The sequence below is a fragment of the Thermobia domestica genome, chromosome 8 (genome assembly GCF_964235325.1).
Source record: "Thermobia domestica chromosome 8, izTheDome1.hap1.1, whole genome shotgun sequence".
In the NCBI taxonomy this organism is placed as follows: Eukaryota; Metazoa; Arthropoda; class Insecta; order Zygentoma; family Lepismatidae; genus Thermobia; species Thermobia domestica.
The window spans coordinates 77,590,434-77,615,752 of NC_137461.1; the positions used below are offsets into that span (position 1 = coordinate 77,590,434).

Genomic DNA, 25,319 nt, shown 5'->3' on the forward strand with positions numbered 1-25,319 from the left:
AAGATTTGCTTTAAGCTTTAAGGCATTTTGGAGGAATTTTTGGGAATTTGCCTGGAGAAAAAGAGTGAGATAATTCATTAAAATGTTTCAATTCAGGATCGTACAACTGCGCCAGGGTTTCGTCCGTGGTGATGATTCGATCCAGAAGCGCTTGAGCTCCCACCTTATAATGCCCTGAACAGTCACTTGTAAAAGTTTAGGGTGATGAACACAATTTGATTTTGAGACTTCTAGCACGTACTATAACACATAAAACACATACTCGTGTAATTAACTCCCTTGCTATCCAGCCCTGATTCGCCGAAAAACAAACTCCAAGTACAGAGCTTCGTGGACAGGATTTCTGCACGTGGTGAATCCTCCTCTGTTTTACGACTTTGTCGAAATGCTGCTTCTGAGCGGTAGGTAAGTCTGAAATAAAAATATTTCATTATCATAGATTTCCAGGAGACCTACAAGAAAATGTCTATAGTTTCTGCCCCAGGACAACTTAATCTGTATGCAACGTTGCTCCAATTTCGGAAACATGATTACGGTAGTATAATTTCACACCGAAATTTAACTACTATGTCTTCGTGCATCCAAATATTACACGAGCAACCCTGATTGCTATGAATAGCTTTTTACTATATATGCCAGTAACAGCTACACAATCGTGTCTTCATCTACAATGTGACCACTTTGTTGCCAGTGCTTTCTTCTTACTCATCATAAATTTACATAAAATGTAGTGTTCACACCACACAATTTCTCACTGGTACAGTTATTTTTTCTCTTAATATTTAAATTTACAGAGGCAACTTGTAAGGACATAATAACAGATATGCTCCTTGGTGGCTTGGGCACAGCTAGTAACACGTTAAGTGTCTTTATCTTATATATGGTGCTGCATCCCGAAGTTCAGGAAAAGGTCCAGAAAGAAATAGACACGGTTATAGGAGATAACAATTCGCCGTCCTACGTCAATCACGTTAAAAGGTAAGGAATAAACTAATGATTCTTTTGTATATAATTTAACATGTTTCACAAACAAAAAGACAGAAGTTTCAAATTTTGCATGTTCCAAAGACAGATTTCCCAACTTTTTATGCAGGGTTTGTTTCGTAAAGTAATGAGATTGGTAGCCGCTTGACACTGCAGTAGACAGCAGCGATCTCAGTGCACCAGGCGGCGATCCCTCCGAGCTCGAACGTTTTCCTCACGTTCTCTGCCGTGGCAAAAATTAAATAACAGCTTTAGCCCCACGCGTGATCCTCACTACGTCAGAGCTCTGATGCGACTGTCGCCGGCGTGTTGCTTAGCTTAGACCCCCCATTACATATCCCACCGCCGGGGAGCACGCTGCTGTTGACTGGAGCACCGTGCAGAGACCAGTCTCTATACTTTACAGACAAATCCTGTATATACGTAGATCATGTCAATACATTTATACATAACTTAATATATGGTATCTGAATATTCTTTTCTCTGTTGTATCCTTACTATATTTTGCGTTCAATGTACAACGGAATAGGGTCACCTTTGGTCAGTTTGAATGTCTTTTGCCTTTCAGATCTCTACTTGAACCTCCTTCCAGAGTCTAAATTAATCATGTCTTGATATAGTAAATAACGCTTACAAAATAAAAAGAAAACGAAGTGACAACGTCTCCATGCGGTTGATCCCACCACACAAACTTATCTCAATTTCTCATAACTTGGTTATTTGAGGTAATTTCGCTTGCTCTGAATGGGTCATATATACGTGTAGTATATTACTTACTCAACCGACGTCGTTGCTCTAATGATATAGAAAAAATGTTACATGACATTTTCCAGCTATACGTCCCACACAGTTTCGGACTGGCTACAACTTGGCCGCGGCGGCTGGTATATTATGTTGCCCCGAATTCTCAATCCTCCCAACCACCATTACCCCAACTGGACACTGTTTTCCCACGATAAAAGCACACTATCACCTTAGATAAAGAACCTTATTCTTTAGTAGTCACACTATAATTCTACCATGAAGATCATAATATAAAATCAGAGTTTATGTTACGTAACAATATTTATGAGAATAACACAGACAAAATTATGAATTTACAATTCTATACAGTTCGGTGCAACTAGCCGCAACGTCATCTGTTGGGCGATACTAAGCGTTACGCACGGGACATTTGTACACAAAAACTGCTTTTTTAAACAAAAACTTATTTTCAAATAAAATAAAAAGTATCTTAAAATTAGGGGGAAATTATTAGTGCATAGTTAAATAAAATGAAACATTCAAAACAATTGCAAATTTGAGTTATAAGCCAACATTAAGCGTTACGCACGGGATTCAGACAAAAAGCTCATTTAACAACCTCAATTTCATTGGACATTCTCTTCGATTTATGCATTCTCTGTGCATTTTTATTTTATATGCCATTACTTATGTTCTACATTCATCCTCCTTACTGTGCATTATATTTTTAAATTGAAAAATAGAATTTAATTAGCTTCTCATTGTCTTCTTTTTCGACTCATCGTTACGCACGGGACAGAAAAGTAACCATGCAATTGTTTGGTTATTCTAAGACTGTTATTATGCAATATCCTTACTAAGAGATTGATATTTTAAGATTAACACTTGGACATTAACAATCATAAAAAATTGCATTCATAATTTTATTTAAACGAATTAAATTACATTCCAAATTATAAAAGTCCAACTTTCCTAGGCAATTTGCTGAGTCGCAACAAATTTTTAATGGAATGCTCAAAGAGCTTGATGTATACAAGATGCTGCTGCGGCTGTTGACAAGAATATTAGTTGTCGCAGACGTTATTTTACATTTTTTCTCTTTCTCCTAACCTCCTCTTTATATTAATTTCTTTTATTTTGGCCTCCTTTTTTATTTGATCCTTGTCTGGGCGAAGATCGCCGCCTAGCCACCAGGACCAGTTTGGGACTGGTCCCACAGTTATGCTCTGAAAGAAAATGACCGCTGCACGATTGACATTTAAGCAAAAGAAGGTCATTTTAGAGTGCTATTTCATTCTTGAAATGAGCTGAAGTATAATATGAGTGGAGGCGTAATTTTGAAACAGGTCCTCCTATACGTTCGACAATTACACAATGTTGTGTCAAGTTTGAGACGTTTGATGCCATTTGATAAGTATAAAATGGGAGACCGCAAAGATGTATAGCTTGAAATCCTGTTTCTTGAACTTTGGTCTTATAAAAATTGCAATCAAGTTGAACACCTTCAGTAACTGTACAAATGCATGTAACGTGTATTGTGCTTAATTGAGATATGTATAAAATTACGCTCTAACACATAATATAGAATTTGCTTTCGTTAAAAATATGTACATGCATTTCTGGAGAAAATCTGAAAATTTTCACAGTAACGTACATTTTATGATTGTTCTTTTTTTAAAATGTGATTTACAATCAAAGATAATAGTGATTTAGTATTATTAAGCTCTTTCTTATATATCTTTTATTCATGATATGCTATATACAAATTTTGTTTGTGAGTGGGTTAAGTTGATTGATTCACAATAGCAAGGAATTTGTGTAAATCGTTTTCCACTCTCTTGACATATGCAGGTCTAAGTGAATTTCTAGTGGTTATATTCTATCAATTAATTAAAAATGCCCCACTCTAATCCAGCTAGAGAAACAGAAAATATTAAAACGTGCAGATACTCTTCCTTTTTGTGTAAAGAAATCGTATTGCGACATCCTCACTAAACTAACTAACTAACTCTATGTCCTATGGAACCTGGAGGTTCAATGCCTCATTCACAAAAGATCTCTACTGACTTCTGTTCTTAGCCAATTTGATCCAGTTTCTCCTTTGTTTTCCCATTTCTGCAAAATCCATCTTAATATTGTCCTCCCATCATTGCTTAGGTCTTCCTAATGGTCGTTTTCCGATTGATCTTCCAGTTAAGACTTTGAAAGCGTTCCTACTTTCTTCCATTCTGGTTACATGACCTGCCCACCTGAACCTTCTAGATTTGATGACCCTAACATGTTTGGTAAACCGTATCAGTTATGTAGTTCCTCGTTATGAAATTACTGCACCCCCCTTCCCGTTCTTCTTTGGTCTGAATATTCGTCTCAGGATCTTGTTCTCAACTACTTTCAGTCTACGTTCTTCATTTAGAGTAAGTGACCATGTTTCGCAACCATACAGAACAACAGGAATGATAATAGTTTTCTATACTTTAAGCTACAAATTCTTCGACAGAATTCACGACGACAAAAGATTTTGAACTGAATAACAACACAACTTGCCAACTTTCAGTCGACATTTAATTTCTTCGTGAATATAATTTTCGTCTGTTAATAATGATCCTATATATTTGAAAGTGTCCACTTTATCAAAAGTATTATTTGATATTTTAACGCATGTATAATTTGTCGTATAACTTGTGGTGGGACAGGGGGCAACTGTCCGCCAGAGAAGCTCACCGTCCTTTCAAGGGGACCCATTTTAAGATAAAATTTTCTTATTTCATATACGATACGGATATGAAATTATAAATGAAGCATCAAACAGGGTAACAACATTACATAAACAAAATAACACACAAAAGGTAAATGAAACAAAATGATTCGTGGGCTCATTTCAGGAAAAAAATGTCTATTATTAAGACCCTACAATTAATATTTATTCGTATGGCTTTGATATTTTGTGTATCGTCCCCTTAATTAATTTTTCCTGTATGGCCCCAGAGGCGTAACTAACGGCCCCGTAGACCTTGCCGTGCGGGAGGGCCTACAGGCTCCAGGGGCCCCATAGAGAGTTTGAGAAAGATGGAAAGAGGTGTCCCAAAAATTAGAAAAATATTTTTTTCCTATGAGCCCAAATACGCGTATTAATGCTTGTCCCCCCCCCAGAAAAAATCTAAGTTACGAAGCTGACTACGATTCCGACCAACTTCCATGTATCTCATTAAAGACGTACTCACTAAACACACTATAATAAATCGATCATACATATCTTCATAGTTAAAACTACAAGAGGACTAGGTTAAAATATGGAAGTGAGAAATTCAAACATTTTCAGAACTGCAACTAAAAAATCTATCTGCATAAGTGCTATTAATATTTTATATTGTGAAATCTTAGTTTTCACGTTTAAAAACATAATTTTGGGAAACAAATTTTAGCTACATTCTAAAATCTTTAACTCTCTTTGCTATTGTTGTGTTTTTGTGTCATAAGCGAATGTCTGGTGTTGTAACTCAATGTTGCAAACTATTTGGTTACCTTATTGTAAAATATTGTACTGCATAATGTGATTGTAAACAATAACACAATCGTCGTACAGCATATTGAAAGATCTTTCAGTTTAGTGTGCTGTCAAAACGAATGATGTAAGGGACATTTTTAGTTGATCTATGTGCTTTTCAGAATTCTTACATCCACAGTATTCTTCATTGTACTAGGAGTCTGAGTTTATTAGTCTAGGAAAACGCTGAAGCAGAATAAAATGTCCATTCTCAGGACATTTAGACGGCGTGAAGGTATGTTCTTTCCAATCAGAAACCTATCTACAACATTCTAACCTGATATTTATATCTATTATATATCCCACAGACATGCTACTCAAACAAACCCACAGACATGCTACTCAAACAAACCTACAGACATGCTCAACACAACATACACTCAATTTAGTTTATTCTGAATACACTTTTAATAAATCAGTGACTTGCTTTTTTATTTTGTCACGGATCTGTTTTTACGTTAAACAAACAGTGGTGGAACATCCCCGAATTATCAACACCTATGATTTGCACATCAAAGATGCGTTAAAAATGTACTGTTAGTTCCAGATACTAACAGGTGCAATTTGGGTTTGCCACGAAACTCTAACAGCTACACCCTACACCATTTTGATAAAATAAACTCAGGTTCACAATATATAAGTTGATAACAAACGTATCCATTATAACAGTACATAAAAACTTATTTCTCAAGAAAACCTAAGACGTTTAATTTAATAAAGAAAACTAAAATAGTCATTTTGTTGCACGGTTATGCCATCTAATCTAAACTAGGTGGTGATGGACGAAATGGATTATTATGAAAGAATTGGGAAACTGTGCATATGAGAGGAAACGAAACAATCCCGAGAAAACCCATAAATAAGTAAGTTGTCCGGCAGAAACTCACATAGCCCGTAATCGATACAAGGAACTTCTCGCGTCAGAAGTAAGCCCTCAAACATTTTCTAATTTTTCGTCTTTTTTTCTTATTCTCACTTATTTTATAATTGTTATACTTTCCATGAATACAGGGTTTGAGAGGGACATGAACATTGAAAATACATCCTTTCTTTCAGAGAAACTCGAACACTCAAAGGATTCTACTTTAACTTGCAGATCTACATTTCATATAGTCACAAAGATGATGCTAATTTAAGTAGCAAACAATGAAGACCAATATTGGATTTGCCTTCCAATTGTTTTCTAAAATTACTCGACTACCCTGCATCGATCCACCGTGCCCTCTTGGTCATTTTCTTTTGGAAACATTAAATCAAATAACCTAATGTTCGACATTGGTTGATTGGATTATTTTTAACGCCCCTTTCGGTAGTGGACTATATAGTTCGTGGAGCATAACACAAGCCACGTTAGTACCCGTTGGGAATCCAAACCGGGTCTCCCACTCCATAGACGTGACACTAATCATATCACCAAAAAGAAGTCCCTTTGCGTTCAGGAAACAAAATATTTTCCATTTCTTTACCTTGCAATTTTTTTGTCCTAATTTTCCGCTGGTTATATAGAGTGACTCAGTGGTAGAACTATAATCTCTAGTGCTAAAGGTAACTGATTAGGTAAACATGGAACGTAACAATAGAAATTCCATTTTGTTCATTCATTTATCCCTGGTTACATTATTCAACTGAATATCGACTTCGGTCCTTTGAGTGAGATCAAAAAAGAATATGGTTTCTTTTATCTAGACTGACGTAGTTTAAATCTAACTCTACTACTAAATGCTCTTCAATATTTCAATAACGACAACACACTACGTGGAGTTCTAGTACTTATCTTCTGTACTACGTGATATTATTATATTACTGATGTTTTAATAAATTACAGTATTTACATTGCACTCTCTTTTCTTTTATGCAGGATGCCCTACACAGTTGCCACTATTCTTGAGTTACAAAGGATAAATCCAATAGTACCACTAGTTCCGAGAATGGCCATGGAAGATTTTGATCTACTGGATTACAAAATACCTAAGGTAAAAGATTCGCATGTTTTATTATTATTTTTTGTGTGTGTGATAAAATAGTATTAAGTACATAGCATTGATATGAGATCATTTGATATTGCTACTTCATTTTAATATACAAACCATTGTTGCAGTGGTACAAGGTGTCGTGCAAAATTGGTGAGACAAATACTATCACACACAAACATAAACATACTTAAGACTAACGACTTTGTTTATATTTCATATATCAATATGACGTTAGCAATTATTTACTTTGACATACACAATTTTTCTGGGAAAATGACGCACAGTAGGGGTAGTTTATTCTTGGGGTGAGTTTTTATTCGGATAATGTTCTTCAAAACGATTTAGAAGGTTTTGTTCATATTGCATAAATAAATATGCCATTGGTAACTTGACAATTTGACATAACTCATTTAACCTGAAAAAATCCACAAGGGGTAGATTACTTTTGGGGATGAGTCGTTTTAGAAGATCTACATATTAAAATGCTAGGTTTATACGTTTGTGGTCAAGAAGAGTTTATTTGTTTGTGGGTAGTTCTTTTCACACGGATATCTCGCAAATCGCAAGGTGTAGAATTATGTCAGTTTCACTAATCGATTGGAAATTTCTGTAGATTGTTCTGTTCTAATTGAGTGTGCTTTTAAAAATTGCAGTTATTTCTTTATTACGTTTTTCTTACAGATACACTGGGAAGTATTGAAATTTTGAAAAATAAAGCATCACATCCTATGAGTTATAGATTCCAACACCAGACATTTATTTACGGGATTAGTATATCTCTCCGGTGTTTGTTTCATGGCCAAACGATAATGAAAAATGAAGGATAACCATTTCTCCAGTCTAAGATGACTCTTTATGGTTTTGAGTCTTTTGCGCCCAGTGAACACCATATATCACTGACGTTATAATTAATTGTTTGTGTAATGTACTTTCTTAATATCTACTACATGCAAGAAGAAAGAAAACAATGATCATATTTCAATTACAAACTCCAACCGCAAGTAATCTCAAATCTTGCAAACGGTTCGAGATAGTCAAAAAATGTCCATTTTATGATACCCTTTGCCGATTTTTATAATGACCTCCTTCACTTGTGTCTGTAAACGGATTGTACAGATATTGTAAGAATGACAAGGAAATACATGCTCACATGTGAATGATGTACTGTGTAGAAAGCACAAGTTTAGCTAGTTTTATCAAAAACTTCTCAGGCGACTTTATTTATAAATATTTCATAAACAAATATTTTATTAATAACTATGTAATTCTGAATAAGTCATTTCTCTGAGAAAATTCAGGAGATATAATTTACTGTTGGAAAAGAGTTGATTAGATGATCGTTTCAAAAACAGTAATCAGACGATTCTGCTCATATTCAAAAAATAAATGACTCATTAATAGCCTCATAATATGGCATAACTCATTTGGCTTTAAAATTCCACAGAGGGTAGCTTACTCTTAACTATTTTCTCATAAATGACCAAGTCAATTTGCTTCATATTTTAAATATAAATATTTCAATTTATAAGCATACAATATACGTGATATGCTCATAATATATACCAGAAGCGGGAAAAATGTGAAAGTGAAAGATTCGGAGGGAATTTTTTTTTCTCGAACTTTGGCAACACTGGACCCCCACTGTGAACGTAGCCATCTAAAAAAAAATCTGAGAAATAGTACTTGGTATACTGAACGTGTGTGCCAAATTTCAAGTTTCTATCTTAAAAAGTAATGGAGGGAGAAATTTTATCAAAATTTCCCACAATGCCCCAAATTACCACAAAACACTATGATCTCAGGGAAAAAAATTCCTGAGACATCCCTAATTACCTTAGGGTCATGTGTCGCCCATATTCTCTTTTGAATGGAACTGCCTTTCAGGCGGTACCATTCGCATGTCTCCATCATGCATCTAAGGCGGGAAATTGCAGAAAAAAGAATTTTTTGGTCTAAATATACCTTTTTTCAACTTTTAGCCTCTCTGGACCCCCCCCCCTGTTTTAACGCAGAAATCTGAAAAAAAAATCCGTTAAATCCCACTCGATGGACTGAATGTTTGTGCACAGTTTCAATCTTCTAGGTGCAAAAATAGAAAAAAAAATCAGAAATTTTCCAATGTTACCCTATGCAGAAGTATATTTTGAAAAAAAAAATTACTGAGTCCCTAATTACCCTAGAAAAAGAAGTCCCTAATTACCCTAAAATAATAATTCGACCGTCATTCTCTTCAGAATGGAACTGCCTTTCAGACGGTATGACTCACGTGTCTCCATCATGTATGTGAGGCCGAAAAATCCTGAAAAACGGGATTTTTTTGTCTAAAAATCCATTTTTTCACTTCTTCCCCTTGTGGACCCCCTCTGTTTTAATGCAGAGATCTGAAAAAAATCTGATAAATACTACTAGGCAGGCTGAATATTTGTGCACAATTTCAATCTTCTAGGTGCAAAAGTAAGCCCACCAAAAAAAATATACCCACCATGTCCCATTTTTCCCTATATAGAAGTATATTTTTCAAAAAATCCCTGAGACGTCCCTTACTATCCTAGGACAATGAATCGACCGTCATTCTCTTTTGAATGGAACTGCCTTCCAGACGGTATGACACAAGTGTCCCCATCATGTATGTGAGGTGGGAAAATGACGAAAAACGGGATTTTGGGGTAAAAATATCCCTTTTTTCACCCATTTGCAACTCTGGTTCCCCCCCTGTTTTAGAACTGACATCCGAGCAAAAAATCTGGTAAACACTACTCGATTGACTGAATGTTTGTGCAAAATTTCAATCTTCTATTAATACGTAGAAAAATGTGCCCGCCAAAATATATTGACTATACGCTTAGAAAATGAGAAAAGAAATTTTTGATTTATAACGTCATCATCTCCTATGTCTGGACGCAGGACGGTCTGAAACAATACGTAATGTCTTCTACAAGGCCTCTGGTCTTGGAAAACAAAAAAGGCGCGGACGAAAAAGCTCAAATAGAAGAGAAATAACGCAATGTACCATGAAAAATGCGTATAGTACAAATTGTACCATAGGATCCGGAAGGGGAGAGCTCAATAATTGGGTGAGACGCACTCGCCAATCCAAAAATGACGGTTACCCGAATCTCTCACGTACAATTTATGAGAAACCCTCCCCCTGGCTTTGGTTTGACAAAGAAAGGTATTACATCAGTACATAAAATTTCAAAACCAGACAGTTTCAGGATAATCAATGTTGAATTGGAGAATTCATACACATGTTAAAAAATACGAGTATCTTAAGTATCTGTAATATTCTCTCTCTTCACTGACGTACCTGTTGTCGATTGCAGTACCTGTTGCAGATCGTTTAAGAGATCAAAGTCCTTAAGTGAAGGGCCATTGATAGAAATTGTTAGCAAAGCATCTATTGTGTCAGTCTTCAATGAATTCCTATAGCCCTTTCCGGATCCTGGTTTTTTGGGCTATTTTTTAGACCTTCAGTCAAGCAGCTACTGTATCGTCACTATTTATCCTAGGATCATGGTTCATACCTCATTCTCTTCAGAATGGAGCTGGATTTCAAATGGTACCACTAGCGTGCTCATACCATATACCAGAAGCGGGAAAAAATGTGAAAGTGAAAGTTTCGGAGGGAAATTTTTTTCTCGAACTTTGGCCCCCTGGACCCCTCCTGTTTGAACGCAGCCATCTACAAAAAAATCTGAGAAATAGTATTTGGTATACTGAACGTGTGTGCCAAATTTCAAGTTTCTATCTTAAAAAGTAATGGAGGGAGAAATTTTATCAAAATTTCCAACAATGCCCCAAATTACCACAAAACACTATGATCTCAGAGAAAAAAATTCCTGAGACATCCCTAATTACCGTAGGATCATGTGTCGCCCATATTCTTTTCTGAATAGAACTGCCTTTCAGGCGGTACCATTCGCATGTCTCCATCATGCATCTAAGGCGGAAAATTGCAGAAAAAAGGGATTTTTTGGGTCTAAATATACCTTTTTTCAAATTTTAGCATCTCTTGACCCCCTTGTTTTAACGCAGAAATCTGAAAAAAAATCCGTTAAATCCCACTCGGTGGACTGAATGTTTGTGCACAATTTCAATCTTCTAGGTCCAAAAATAGACCCACCAAAAAAAAAAAAAATATTTTTCCATGTTACCCTATACAGAAGTATATTTTGAAAAAAATCACTGAGACGTCCCTAATTACCCTAGAATAATAATTCTACCGTCATTCTCTTCAGAATGGAACTGCCTTTCAGACGGTATGACTCACGTGTCTCCATCATGTATGTAAGGCGGAAAAATCCTGAAAAACGGAATTTTTTTGGTGTAAAAATCCATTTTTTCAGTTTTTCCCCCTCTGGATCCCCTCTGTTTTAATGCAGAGATCTGAAAAAAATTTGATAAATACTACTAGTCAGGCTGAATGTTTGTGCACAATTTAAATCTTCTAGGTGCAAAAGTAAGCCCACCAAAAAAAAAATACCCACCATGTCCCATTTTTCCCTATATAGAAGTATATTTTTCAAAAAATCCCTGAGATATCCCTAATTACCCTAGGACAATGAATTGACAGTCATTCTCTTCTGAATAGAACTGCCTTTAAGATGGTATGACTCAAGTGTCCGCATCATGTATGTGAGGCGGGAAAATGACGAAAAACGGGATTTTGGGGTAAAAATATCCCTTTTTTCACCCCTTTGCCCTTCTGGTTACCCCCTGTTTTAGCACTGACATCGGAACAAAAAATCTGGTAAACACCACTCAATTGACTGAATGTTTGTGCAAAATTTCAATCTTCTACGTAGAAAAATATGCCCGCCAAAAAATATTGACCATACGCTTAGAAAATGAGAAAAGAGATGTTTGATTTATGACGTCATCACCTCCTATGTCTGGACGCAGGACGGTCTGAGACAATACGTAATGTCTTCTACGAGGCCTCTGGTCTTGGAAAACAAAAAAGGCGCGGACGAAAAAGCTCAAATAGAAGAGAAATAACGCAATGTAATATGAAAAATGCGTATGGTACAAATTGTACCATAGGATCCGGAAGGGGAGAGCTCAATAATTGGGTGAGAGGTACTCGCCAATCCAAAAATGACGGTTACCTGAATCTCTCACGTACAAATTATGAGAAACCCTCCCCCTGGCTTTGGTTTGACAAAGAAAGGGATTACATCAGTACATAAAATTTCAAAACCAGACAGTTTCAGGACAATCAATATTGAATTGGAGAATTCATACACATGTTAAAAAATATCTTAAGTATCTGTAATGTTCTCTTTCTTCAGTGACGTACCTGTTGTCGATGGCAGTACCTGTTGCAGATCGTTTAAGAGATCAAAGTCCTTAAGTGAAGGGCCATTGATAGAAATTGTTAGCAAAGCATCTATTGTGTCAGTCTTCAATGAATTCCTATAGACAGTCTTAGCTCTTTTGAGACTCTTAAAGCCTCTCTCATATGAAACAGTACTCACAGGTACAACTGCACAAAATGGGATAACTGGAAGCAAATTTGGGAAAGAAGAGGCTAATTACAATGTTGTAAAGACTTCAGTTTCCATGCCAGTTGTGAAAACTTCACATTCTGAGTTTTCTTTCAATGACAATTAATTTTGTGCGAAACAGAAACTATGCAGCCCTGTGAGTTTAGGCAGATAACATTCCTAGTGAACACTGGTGGCCAACTCGAAATTTCTAGTCGCCAATGGCGACCTGACGACCGGATATTTTGCGCCTTGCACTACCCCACAACTCATAATTTCTTGTTCACAGGGTTTGTATCTTTATTCATGCACTGTTGAGTTGTTTAATCACTTTCGGTTATGAGTAGTCTATGGGACGCGCACGTGCAAAGTCTGTATAGTAGCGCGTGAACTCTTGTAAAATCTGCGAACAATTAGTAGTAGTAGTGTCATCTCCCGGAGACGTCGTTGTCGCAAAATCTAATCAACATGATAAATAGTTATAGTCTCCTCCGGAAAACGATTATAAAAGTCTTCCGACAAATACGCACTAATCGACGTGCGGGAGTAAATAGTTTTCAATCGGTGTTTGATACCGTTAATACAAGCCAGGTTCTCCAGAGAAGGCGGAGCATTCCAAAATTCACAGAGAGCTTGATAGAAAAATTCATATAAATGGTGATCGTCTTCCCTCGCGACCCACCCTTGCCATTGAAAAAAAAACTGCGTAATTTAGGTTTACAATATAAATTCCACCAGGAAATCACAGAGGGGTAGTACCGCTGAATACTGCACCAATAAGGTAAGCGACGCGAGAATTCCTCTACAACCTCCGGGCGAGACATGGTGGCATTATTAATCTTCCAATAGGAAGGGCCCCGGGCCGGTGGTAGTAAGAAAGGCATTTTAAAGGCTACTTCAATCTTGGCATGATCGGACAGCGCCACAGGAATTGTATTTTGTTGTATCACCGCAGTGCAAAAACTCTCTGAAATGTATGCGCGGTTGATTCTACTCTTCGTCCTAGTAGTGCATTGGGTGAATACATGCTGGGAGTTTGACCCAACTAAAGCGCCTTTTAACTTTAGGACACGAATAAGCTCTGACAAAGTAGGACAAGGCGTGGTAGGCGTCAGAGAATCTCGGGGATCAACAATTGCATTGAAATCTCCGTCAATTATACAATGAGGAATTCCCGGAGGAAGTAAGGAAGGAATTGTAGTTGCATAAAACTCGTTCCTCTCTTTTGTACGTGTAAAGCCAGAATGACTATATAATGCTATAAAACAAATGTTCTGAATATAACAACGTATAGCCCTTCCTTCAGGGGCTAACACAACACGATCATAACTCAGACCCTTTCGAACCAAAATCGCGACCCCAGTCTCTTGGTCGCGGTTAATGATAGCTTGATAATTGGTAAGAAAATACAAAGATGTAAGGAGAGAACTTATTTCTTGTAGAAAACAAACGTCTGGTCTGGGGCTTTCGTTAAACTGTTTTAGAAGGGCCTTATTATGATCGGAACTGATTCTATGAATATTGAGTGATATTAACTTAAATGAATTTTATATTTGAGTAATTATAAAATCACTCAAAAAGAAAAAAGTACTTACAAAGATGAAAGGGATTCTTTCCCATGAACACTAGTAAAGTGACGCATTTTGATACGAATATAAAACAAACCGAGTGAACTTTCCTGTACCAACACAAAAAACTAACACTGCCAAATACATCATAACATACAATGTGGACGAAACCCTGGAAAGCAGGTGTAAAGGTCAATAGCGAAGAGTAAACACACCACGCCTCAGGGCAGTTCTAAGTCAGATATAGCCCGATATTGTGATCGTAATTCGCGTGTCTCAGCGTGGTCTATCCCTCGTGTAACATCAAGGGCACACTGTTCCTTCTTTCTTTTAGACGTTCGAGTAACTTTCCTTCTTTTTTGTTGTGAAGAAAAATAAGCTTGCACAGAAGTAACAGTATGTTCAGCTTAAGAAGGGACATTATTGTCTTGCACTTCAGACGAAGAACCAGACATAACTTTTAACACTTCCTGCTCCGACGGGCGAGTCGAGTCAAGTTCCATGACATCCACAGGCGTATTCTGTAAAGGCGGGGGTCTCAGTTTCATTTCAGAATCTTCCATAACTAGGGCATGAATTCACTTGGGGAGTTCATACTAACACTGGAAACTCGTTGGTGTCAGTCAATGAAGGAACTCTCAGCAGGGGCCCGGGGGGCAGTGACAGAGAGCGAAGGCAAGCCAGAAGAGGGAAAAGAGCGATGCACTTTGCCAATCTCTGTCATGTGTAGAGACGTCTGATCAGGGGCGGCCGTAGTTGGTTTTGCGTTCTTCAAAGGACACGTAGCAATCGTGTGAAAATTGCTCTGACATCTAAAACAAGTAATAGGCTGCCCTTCATAAGACATACTCACCTTATAACCGTGCACTATGATACGAGACAGCATATGCTTATGCATTTCCATATGAACAATACGTACGCCACTGTCTATGCCAGGGAGAAAAGGGGCACTCCATAGTTGTGGTTCCACTTTGCGCACTATACCATAACTTTTGAAATGCTCTTCTAGGAATGACAACGGTAATTCAAGAGGAAAGTCATATATACGCACCAACCGAATGGGGCCATCAGCGGGGACGATCCGTACTGTGCTTGTTTCCCCAGGCACATGCGTGAATTCTACAGACGAAGGAGCTGTTGCTGCGAAATGTTCATAGAATTGTAAATCTTTAAACTTAATATATAAGCTACATGATTTCGCATGTAACTGGAGCGCACAAATGTTGTCGAAGATACGAGGAAACTTATTTTCCAACCACTGATATACTTGACTAGCATTAGGTTTTACATTTCTATATCTTCGGTCCAATATTAATTGAAATTGTAAGTCCTTCTTATATTCCATATTACTACAAGCTATTAAACTACAAAACACTGTACACACAGGGTGAGATTCACCGAGCACACTAAAGCACAACTTGTGGAAGAAGCACGAGTCTTTCAACTAACGTATGAGTAGCGATATCAGGCACTCCAATGGGACCAACACTACTCACGATGTGAACAGCTCGAAACGACGCGCTCGACCACAGAGCACGATAGTGAGAGGCTACATTTTGATAATATTGTGCAGCCCCCATATTTGTGTGTGTCGATTCAAGTGCCATCCGTGAATGCACTGTTTTCAATTTCGGGTCAAATCATTGTCATATTTCCTGGAGAATCCAAATGTGCAATAAAAAATGTGGATTTCTATTTAAAATTTTAAGGTCATTCCTCGTACCCCCAAAGAGAGTGGGGATAGGGGATTGGGTTTGATATCATTGGATAGCTTTTTCAAAACAATTTAACAAGTGTTATTTTTGTTTTGCTGAACTGTATATTTCACGAGATATTGGAACTTTCCGGGACTTTTTCCGCACCCTATATTTATCATAGTCAGCGGTCTGGGTGTCCCCTAATTTTTACTTTCTAGATAAACCACTGATGCACAGAAATTTAGAATGTATTAAAACATGTACAAAGAATTAATTATAACTTACAAGTGCATGATGTTCAATGTTTCAAATTTAAAACTTGAAATATTTTAAAGACATTATCACACAATACCACAGATTCAATATACTTATTACAGTAACGTGGTTTAGTACAGTGTGGAGTTATGATGTAACATTTTAATATGTCTCGTGAATTGTTTTTGGAACGGTTTTCTAGATTTACTTCCTAGTGTTTCCTGGTAAGACTTTATCTATAACCATTTAAGATATAACCGTCTAACCGTATCATTTTATTTCACTTCAAGTTACAGTATATTTTGATGATGATGACAATTTTGAGTTTAACGTCACTTTCAGCAGTGAGGCTATATGAGACGGGATCTATTGATTAACGTGGAATCCGAACCACCTAAGCTCCTGCCGGTAACGGATCCTGAGACTTCCACGCCACAGGCGCGTAGACTATCCACTTAGCCACGGAGGATACAGTATATTTTCTAACATTTTAACTCTTTCAAGATTTCCACTTTTTGAGGTACACTTTAGACCTTCACCCAAACTGCTACTGCTCCATTACTATTTATCGTAGGATCATGGTTCATACCTTTTTTTAAAGATAAAGCATACGTTCCACGGGAGATTTTTCGAAATAGTTTTTCGAAACTTTGCGCCCCTCTGGCCCGGGATTGGGTTCACGTACGCATCTGCGTTTCTCTAAAGAAAATATGTTGTTATGTGCGTAATACCTGTGCAAAATTTCAATCTTGCGCTTTGAAAACTGAGGTCGGGAGAAATTTTTGAAAGTCTGAAAGTGAGCCAGTTTTTCATACATGTAAAATACTTCAAATACATACTGCGTCATTATTATCTGACCTATTCGACTAGAGTCATGGTTCAAACGCCACTTTCTTCAGTATAACGTGCCCTTTCCAACGGTACCACTCATATGTCAGTATCGTACACCTGAACCGGAAAAATCGGGAAAACTGCCAATTTTTTCTGAACAAATCACCTACGAGAACACTTGCGTTCGCCGGGCCCGGCCCCGGATTCATGTAGGGATCTGAAAAACTTTTAGAAATACCCAAAGCTGCACATAATTCGTATATAACGTTTAAATCTGATATCTTGAAAAATAATGGTGTGAAAATTTTTTGTAATTTGTCTTAAGAAAAAATAAAAAAGTCACGCCCCTCCGTCCAGATGACCATGCGGTTCCAAAAAATATGTGGGACGTTCTTTGATCCAACCTTTACTTGACCAATAGGAAAAAAACCGGCTTAAATACCTGTTATAGAACCTAAATAAGCGAGCAAAGACGATACTATGCCATTGTAACAAAAGTTATCAAAAATCCTAAAAGGGTTAATACCATGCCATTGTTCAAATGGAAAAGATTAATAGACGCCTGCAACATATCTAAAGTTCAATCAACGAAATAGTGTACTTTGAAACATTGCAAATTGTCAGGCAATGGCAGAAATAACGGTGATATACGCACTTGATTGGTTATACGTCTCTCAACAAACGTTTGTTAAATACATACTTTAATTATAAATATTTTACTGCACTTACCAACTTGGACCAAAATATTAACAAGATAACTCTTAATATAACCCACTTAAAGGAATGTTCCGTCTCTGAGATTTTGTTACATTCTTGTAGTGCATCAATAGTACTCAAATCTCAAACAACATTTAAGAGATTCCAATAATAATAATAGTATGTTGGCGAATGAATATTTATCTATTAGCCGTGTTCTAAGAGTTCATATGTGACATAGAACCTAGAAAGAACAGGTGCTTTATTATTAGATGATTGCACAACGATTTATAAACGAAAAATCGCAGGAGAAACGTCAAGTGAAACTTGTCAACATCTCAAAACTACACACTGTTAAAAATACTTTCTTAAATCTGAGAAATTATTTCTTATCTGTGCACCGAGATTATCTTTTTTTTTTAAACAAGAGTGTGAAACTGTCATTAATGAGAAGTATAGAAAAATAGATGAGGTTGTACGTATAAAGCGAAACGAAAAAAAATACTGTTACTTTCGTTATGAATGAGAATTGCCAAAATCTCATTTCTAAGAAAATATTGTCTGGGTGCACAGATAAGAAGCTGTTTCTCAAATTTAAGAAATTATTTTTAACAGTGCATAGCTTGAGGTACGACAGAACAACATAGTTCTGCAATGTCGAATAAATTACGTCGATTGTTCCTTTCTGAGATATGGATTTGTGTGTATTTTGTTAAGACTCTCGAACATCCATGGAACGTCTTTGAGGGTTATAAGTGGTTCAGAGTTGCTCAGGTATCTGTCCACATAATTTATCGTTTCTAACTCTTTTCTTTTCAAATGTTGCAATTTTAATGATTACACTGAGAAAAAAATGGTATGTGACGTACGTAAAAACATAGGTTACATGTGTAATTCTTGTATTTTTTTTTACTTAACGTATAGCAAAAGTATACCTGAAAAGTATATTTTATACATGCTTTGAGTATAAGTGTTCCGAATAAGCGTATTTTCCATACGAACGAAAAAACTGTATATAGGTGGTTAAGATCTCACATACAGAAAGACGTATGTAACATATAGCTGATGAATGTAATATACGTATACGCATGTAATATCCGGAAGACTGTCAGATGTCAGACATCCTGCAACGGCATGATGTATCACGGATATGGTTAACGTATGCTCTGTACTGATTTCTGTAGTAAACATAAGGATATCGTATATTTGTACAATATATCATTGTCCGGATAACGGATCGTTCTCAGCGTATGAGTTTATTAACCAAATTTTGGTATCGTACAGTTAACACACACATGAATACCGTTCTTTTTTTATTTGTTCCATTTTATATTCTAAATAATTTATGGCATTTTCAAGTTCTTTCCGTTACACAATAGTTTTTTTTATTTTTTCTTAAAGATATATCCTATTTCAGGGTACACTTATCTGGCTCAGTATACTATCTGCCCATAGGGACAAAGAAATGTGGGTTAATCCAGATGAATTTAATCCAGACAGATTTCTGAAAGATGGGCAAATTATTAACACAGAACATATTTTTCCATATGGAGGAGGTAAGATATTCCGGCACTTCACGACTAAGACTTATTACTATACAGGTTTTTCAGAGTTACAACAGAGAATAAATTAAATTGATCTATTAATGTTATTATTTTACCATAATTATGCTGCAAATATTGAAACATATTGATATGCCTACGTGCTCTGCTCAAACGTAGGTTTAAACACAACTACCTTAAATGGCTAGACAGGTCATTACGAGTAAAGTAGGGTAGGGTAGCTTGTATCTTTTCTGCTGTGATTCAGAAAAGGTTATGCCAAACACAAAATTAAGATCAGAGAAGAAGACTCTAATTTCGCATACAAAAGTTGTGTAATTATGGCTTCGCTACACTTGTAGACATTAATTAATAACTCTATATAAGATTTATATAGTGTCAAGCAGGTAGAACGTTACTAAAAGTTATATTGATATATAAGTTTCCTTACTTCTTTAAAATATAACCTCGACGCAGGTCAGTGTATGGAAATCGTAACATTTTAATGAGAATAAGAGTTTCAATGCCTTAACAATGCAACTACGAATCAATAAAGAACCGTGGGTAAAGTATGAAGCAGAAACATTTCATGTAGTTGAATACAAGTTATCAATGCTGATGTATTTAAATTCACGCTATTAATGGGTATGTTATGGTTTTAACTCAAAACGGCATTTCTTGGAATGTAGATCCACATTAGATAGCATACCAGCAGAATCAAGTAGATTTGAAAATTCGGTGCAAATGTCGGAAATATAAAATAAAATTTCAAAGTCAATTTATCAGATAAGGAAAACTATTAGTATTAGGATCATTGTTAAGAGCATACATGCCATTGCTATGAATATTGTGTCATTATTATTGGAAATGTTTCTGCTTTACGGGATATATGAATACGATCTTAATGTATTAAAAATTACAGGATCTACATTTAAACTGTATTTATAATTGAAGAACGATGTGCAAATACTTCCGTCACTTTAATATTGATAAATTATCGTCCATTGTGTTTACGATACAAATTACTTTACCAATTTATGGTTTTCCTATTAAAAATCGTGTAACACAGCAAAATTTTTTTTGAGATCAAAGATTTGGTTGAACTGGTATTGTTCCTGAGGATCATGAAATTTATCATCTCATCTCAATTTTCGTAGAATTGCATTGTTTCTGGTCACAGCCTAAATTTAAAAATATACCCTATTTGCCTCGTATTCGAGACGAAACTGCACTATTTACAATATCTATCAGAGTGTTAAATCATTAGTGTCTAAAAAAACATAAAGACCAAGACCACAAGAAAATAATGCTTATCATCCGCATATGTTTTGCTTCGACATAAGAACTAACATATTTTAACATTCAAAGCTATTTTAGTATAGTTATCTAGTTTTTTTCTGCGTCTCTCCATACCACTATATCATCTCTTAGTTACACATGAAAAATAATTATATACACACCAATTGTTTGCTGAGCAATACCATATATTTTAATCAAAAATTAAATTTTTAATGAAAATATATGGTTTTGCTCAGCAAACAATTAGTGTTTATGTAATTATACACAAAGCAAAACTTCTACTTATGGAAAATAAAATACAAGTTAATTACACATAAAGTAGTATAATTTGGTAATTACGGCTGACAATGTTGTCTCTTTATTTACCCCATCTCACAGTAACTGATCAAAGGGTGGAATTTTATTCTAAAAATATTAATTGAGGAAGCCCCTCCTTCCTACCAGGATTTCTCACCCTATAGTGTTAACGACATTATTAGCTTAGATGTTACTGCAATTATACATAAACAAATTGTGTTGAACAAGCAACACATGAGTCCTTGCTTGCATATGATATTAATTTGTTATAAAAGCACACAAGAACTCCGCAGGTTTAATAAAGAATTAGTTCCAAGCAATAATATTATAATGGGATTTAAAGGCAATTTCTGTATTTTCTTTCCAGGTCGAAGACGATGTTTTGGTGAAAGTATAGCAAAGATGATTATATTTTTCTTTACAACAATGATGCTACAGAAATTCACCTTCCGTATTCCATCAAATGAACCTCCACCATCAACAGAGCTCATAGAAGGATTTGCCTCTAAGCCTAAACCATTTCGCGTTATAATTGAGAATAGAATAAAATGATATACACACTGTTTAAGTGAATATATCAAGCACCCATACTTCCGTAGTGATCAAATAGGCACTAGATAAAGTGAAACCTTGAGTAGGGTTCTGGAAATTTGAGAAAGGTTTTAAACAATATATTTTCATCTGATATACTACATTTCAAGAACATTTGAAATTTGTATGGGAAAAGGGCATATATAGAGAATTTAGAATTTACATATAACAAACACTGTAGGGTTTCACATAATAAGGTAGAATAATTTTAATTGAAAACGCAGACAGTTTTATTAAACATTGTGGAGACACATAAAGGTATCTGGCAATTCTGGATAGGAGCTCCTATGGTTCAGATCACACGCTAAGTTGTAGATCATCATGTTATATAGCCATGGAACTGAAAGGGATGCTAAACTCAAATCCAATCCAACGAGCATATTACATAAATGTCTGCTACCTTTCTATTGTATTTTAATGAACATTTTGCATTTCCAAATCTCAGATCTCTTCTACAGGTTGGAGAAAACTTTGTAGGCCATATCGAAAATAACAAGGCTTTTATTCAATTTCTGCTTTTATTAGTTAATAGTAGCTTCTGTTCTTCGCATGAATATATCACGATCGTACAAAACTTCAGTATGACAGAGAAGATGCTGATAGGTATGGACTAGGATGCTAATATCAAATTATTCTTAGGCCCGACACACAGGAGCGTGTGTACCAGCAGCTGCAGTCCAAACAGCACAGGCATAGCAAGCTGTACAGGCGACCGGAGAAGAATCGAAATTCAATTCTACCTACCTGCGCAAGCGTGTAGACCTGAGCATGTGTATGAGTCACTTCGGCACACCTATACAGTGTTAATGTGAGTTGTGGCTAGTTTATTGATAGTAATTCATCCGAAGAATATTCAGACAAGGACGATAGTGAAGCTAGTATGGAGAAAAATGGGAGAAGAAATCATTCACCTCACCGCCGGAAAAACATTCTCGTAAATACCAAATATTTCAAGCATAGTAGTAGAAATTATCATTTTCGGTTCAGCGAAATTAGATCCCTAACATAATTTAGTGGAATTTCAGATGACATCCCGGCTAGTACGTTCTTAGAAAAGTTCGAGGAAGAGTGTGATTTAATGTGAATAGATAAATCTAAATTGTTGAAAATTCTGCCTCATATTTTATTACCACTCTGTATGGTCCAAGCATTCCTAAGTAATTTATTTAGATTTTAAAAATTCTTTACTTTCTAATTTTGAAAATGGTTTTATGTTGGCCAATAGGGACGCCATAGTTCGAAATAGACATTATAACCCAAAATTGGATAAGTTCCTCACTGATTTTGTAATATTTGTATACAATGAATTGAAGTTAATTAATCCATGTCAACAGGAATCAAGAGTAATACCGTCAATCCGAACCTTGTTATCTTTTAAGTTGAAACAAATGCTGATTTCTGCAAAATGCGTTAATTTCAATCATCTTATTATGATAGTGCAAAATATTGAAAGTCAATCTACGTTGCAAGCGAATATTAGTCCTTAGAGAGCGGATTTTAAAGTGCAGCACCTTTTCTAAAAAATGTAGTTGTCAATCAACCAAAGTTCAAAATATATATTTCAGGAACTGCAATGAAGGCACTTTGTTGCACCTTTTTCGTAAATTTTGCACCTTTCTTGCTAAATTAATAAAATTTCCGCTTTTTTTTACTTATTTTAGCCTTCAGAACCTTTATTGTCCCTTTTTCTATTTTCTTTTAAATTTGGACAGAACAATATGTTTTATTTTCAATCTGGTTTCACATAATATTACATAATTTTAGATACAATCCTGACGGATATTCTAGGGACAAATTTCAACTGAATTTGCGAAACAATCCGGACGTAGAAAGCTTTGCAACTCAAACTGAACTTACTGTCCATGTACTTACAAGATATACACCAATGGTTTCCATTGATGTCGAGCAATATTTAAGGATTACCAAGCGACAGAAATTAACATTCGAAAACATAGAAATGTTGTGTATAATCAAGTATAACCAGCTTCCAAAAACTCAGTAATATGTAACGTTTTCTCAAGCCACAATTAAAAACACCGGGTTGATTTTAACCATAATTTTATTACAAGAATGTTGAATGTTGCACAAGTTTGATATTAGATAAAACAATCTTCCAATTTATGTAAAATGTTTAAAGCCAAGTTTTTAACAATATTTGCTGGTGTAATGAATAAAGAATGTTCACGTAACTGTATACTGTAGTATTCAATAAAGATATCCTATTAGCACGATTTATTTACTTTTCTTTCTACCAGAATTTTGCGCCTTAAAATGCGGCTCCTAGTAATCGTAATCAAGCCAATACTACTTGTAATCAAGTTAGTTATGTACCTGTTCACAACATTAATGTTAGGGAAGAAGGTGATTTTAATGCTAGAAATAATAATAACCCTTCCGTTGTAACGAGAATAGAACTGAACCTAATTTTACTGGTAATAGAACCGAATCCAATTGTAGGGAAAACAGGAACAATAATCGTAACACATTTTGGAACAAGCGAGCAATCAGAAATTCTCAAAATGGAAATCAAAATACTGTTGAAGTACATAATAAGCAGGACTGTGTTCAAGATTGTAGTTTACGATGCAACTTAACCGAACCCTTTGGCAATGTAACTTAAGCTAAAGTTGTAACGTCTGAGAAATTATATTCAATTGATTTTTGTTTTATTTCCCTTTAAATATCGTAATGATTTCATTTGTCATTCGTACTTGGTTTGAATTCTATACAGATAATAAAAATGGTGGATACTAAGTTTCAGCTAATTGTGGTATGAATACGAATATCGCTTACTAAAAGTTAAGATAAATATGCTCGAATAAATAAAACATATCTTATTGTATACTAACCAACATAAACTTTGCTAGTTCTTAATATAATAATTTCTTTACTTGTGTTAATCCTTGTTATGATATTGATTATTTTGTTTCATTTAATGTATTGTTATAATTCCTGTGTAATTCGTATTTCTTCTGAATTCTGTGCAATTTACGTTCATGAATCGATGCAAATATTGTTTATCAGTATTGTACATTTGCCCAAATGGAAGAAATAAGTTATATAGTATGTTAACATATACTGAGTTGATTCGTCAATGAGCATCCATAGCATTGAACTAAAGAAGATGTCTTAGGACCTGAATAATTAAATAAATTAATCGCGTTTTCAATAAGTCTTCTTTGTTGATAAGTTTATAAAAATAAAATGGAATTAATTGTTAAATGATTATAAGAATAAGATAAAATATAGGAGGGCTATTTGGAAAGTAATGTAACCATATATGTACAAATAGGTAATGGTCCAGGATTGTTTCTTAAATTGTAACCAATTCAAGAAGTCATCGTCGGGAGCCATATACGTAAGCCACAATATTGTATATCTATTTTGTGTATTTCTTCTATTCTTATATGTTGGTTTTGAGCAACGGTGCATAAAAGTGCACTGTCTGTTGTGTAGAAGAAGAAGAAAAAATAAAATGTCGTTAATTCTAAATAGAAAGAAATAATATTTAATCGCAGTAGCTGAAGATATATGCTGATTTTATATGTATAAACTGTACTTCATTACCGTAACAGCAAAAAGTTTTTTATTTAAATGCTGCTATGACAACCACTGTAAAAGAAAATTATTATTAAAGAAGTTAAATGAAAAGGAATAAAAGGTAATAATCACACAAGGTGACGTGTTTATTTTTTAATGCAATTTGATCGTGTTAGTATAGCTAAAAAAAATTACACGAACTGTGGGCTGGAATGTAACATAAACAGGCCCACCGGGACATGTCCCGGTACGCCCTCCGTAACATCACATTAT

The 25,319-nt window shown here is 35.4% G+C and overlaps 1 protein-coding gene across 1 annotated transcript in view; it reads left to right on the top strand.

Moving 5' to 3' along the window:
* The window catches only part of LOC145692184 (methyl farnesoate epoxidase-like), a 36,054-nt gene extending 12,129 nt beyond the window's left edge, over positions 1-23,925 (top strand). Inside the window, exons 4-7 of the mRNA XM_081767482.1 lie at positions 795-978; positions 7,131-7,245; positions 19,196-19,334; positions 21,283-23,925. Of these exons, the coding sequence (XP_081623608.1) occupies positions 795-978; positions 7,131-7,245; positions 19,196-19,334; positions 21,283-21,467 (623 nt within the window). The 3' untranslated portion in view covers positions 21,468-23,925. The remainder of the gene's footprint in view (positions 1-794; positions 979-7,130; positions 7,246-19,195; positions 19,335-21,282) is intronic.
* Positions 23,926-25,319: the final 1,394 nt, after the last annotated feature.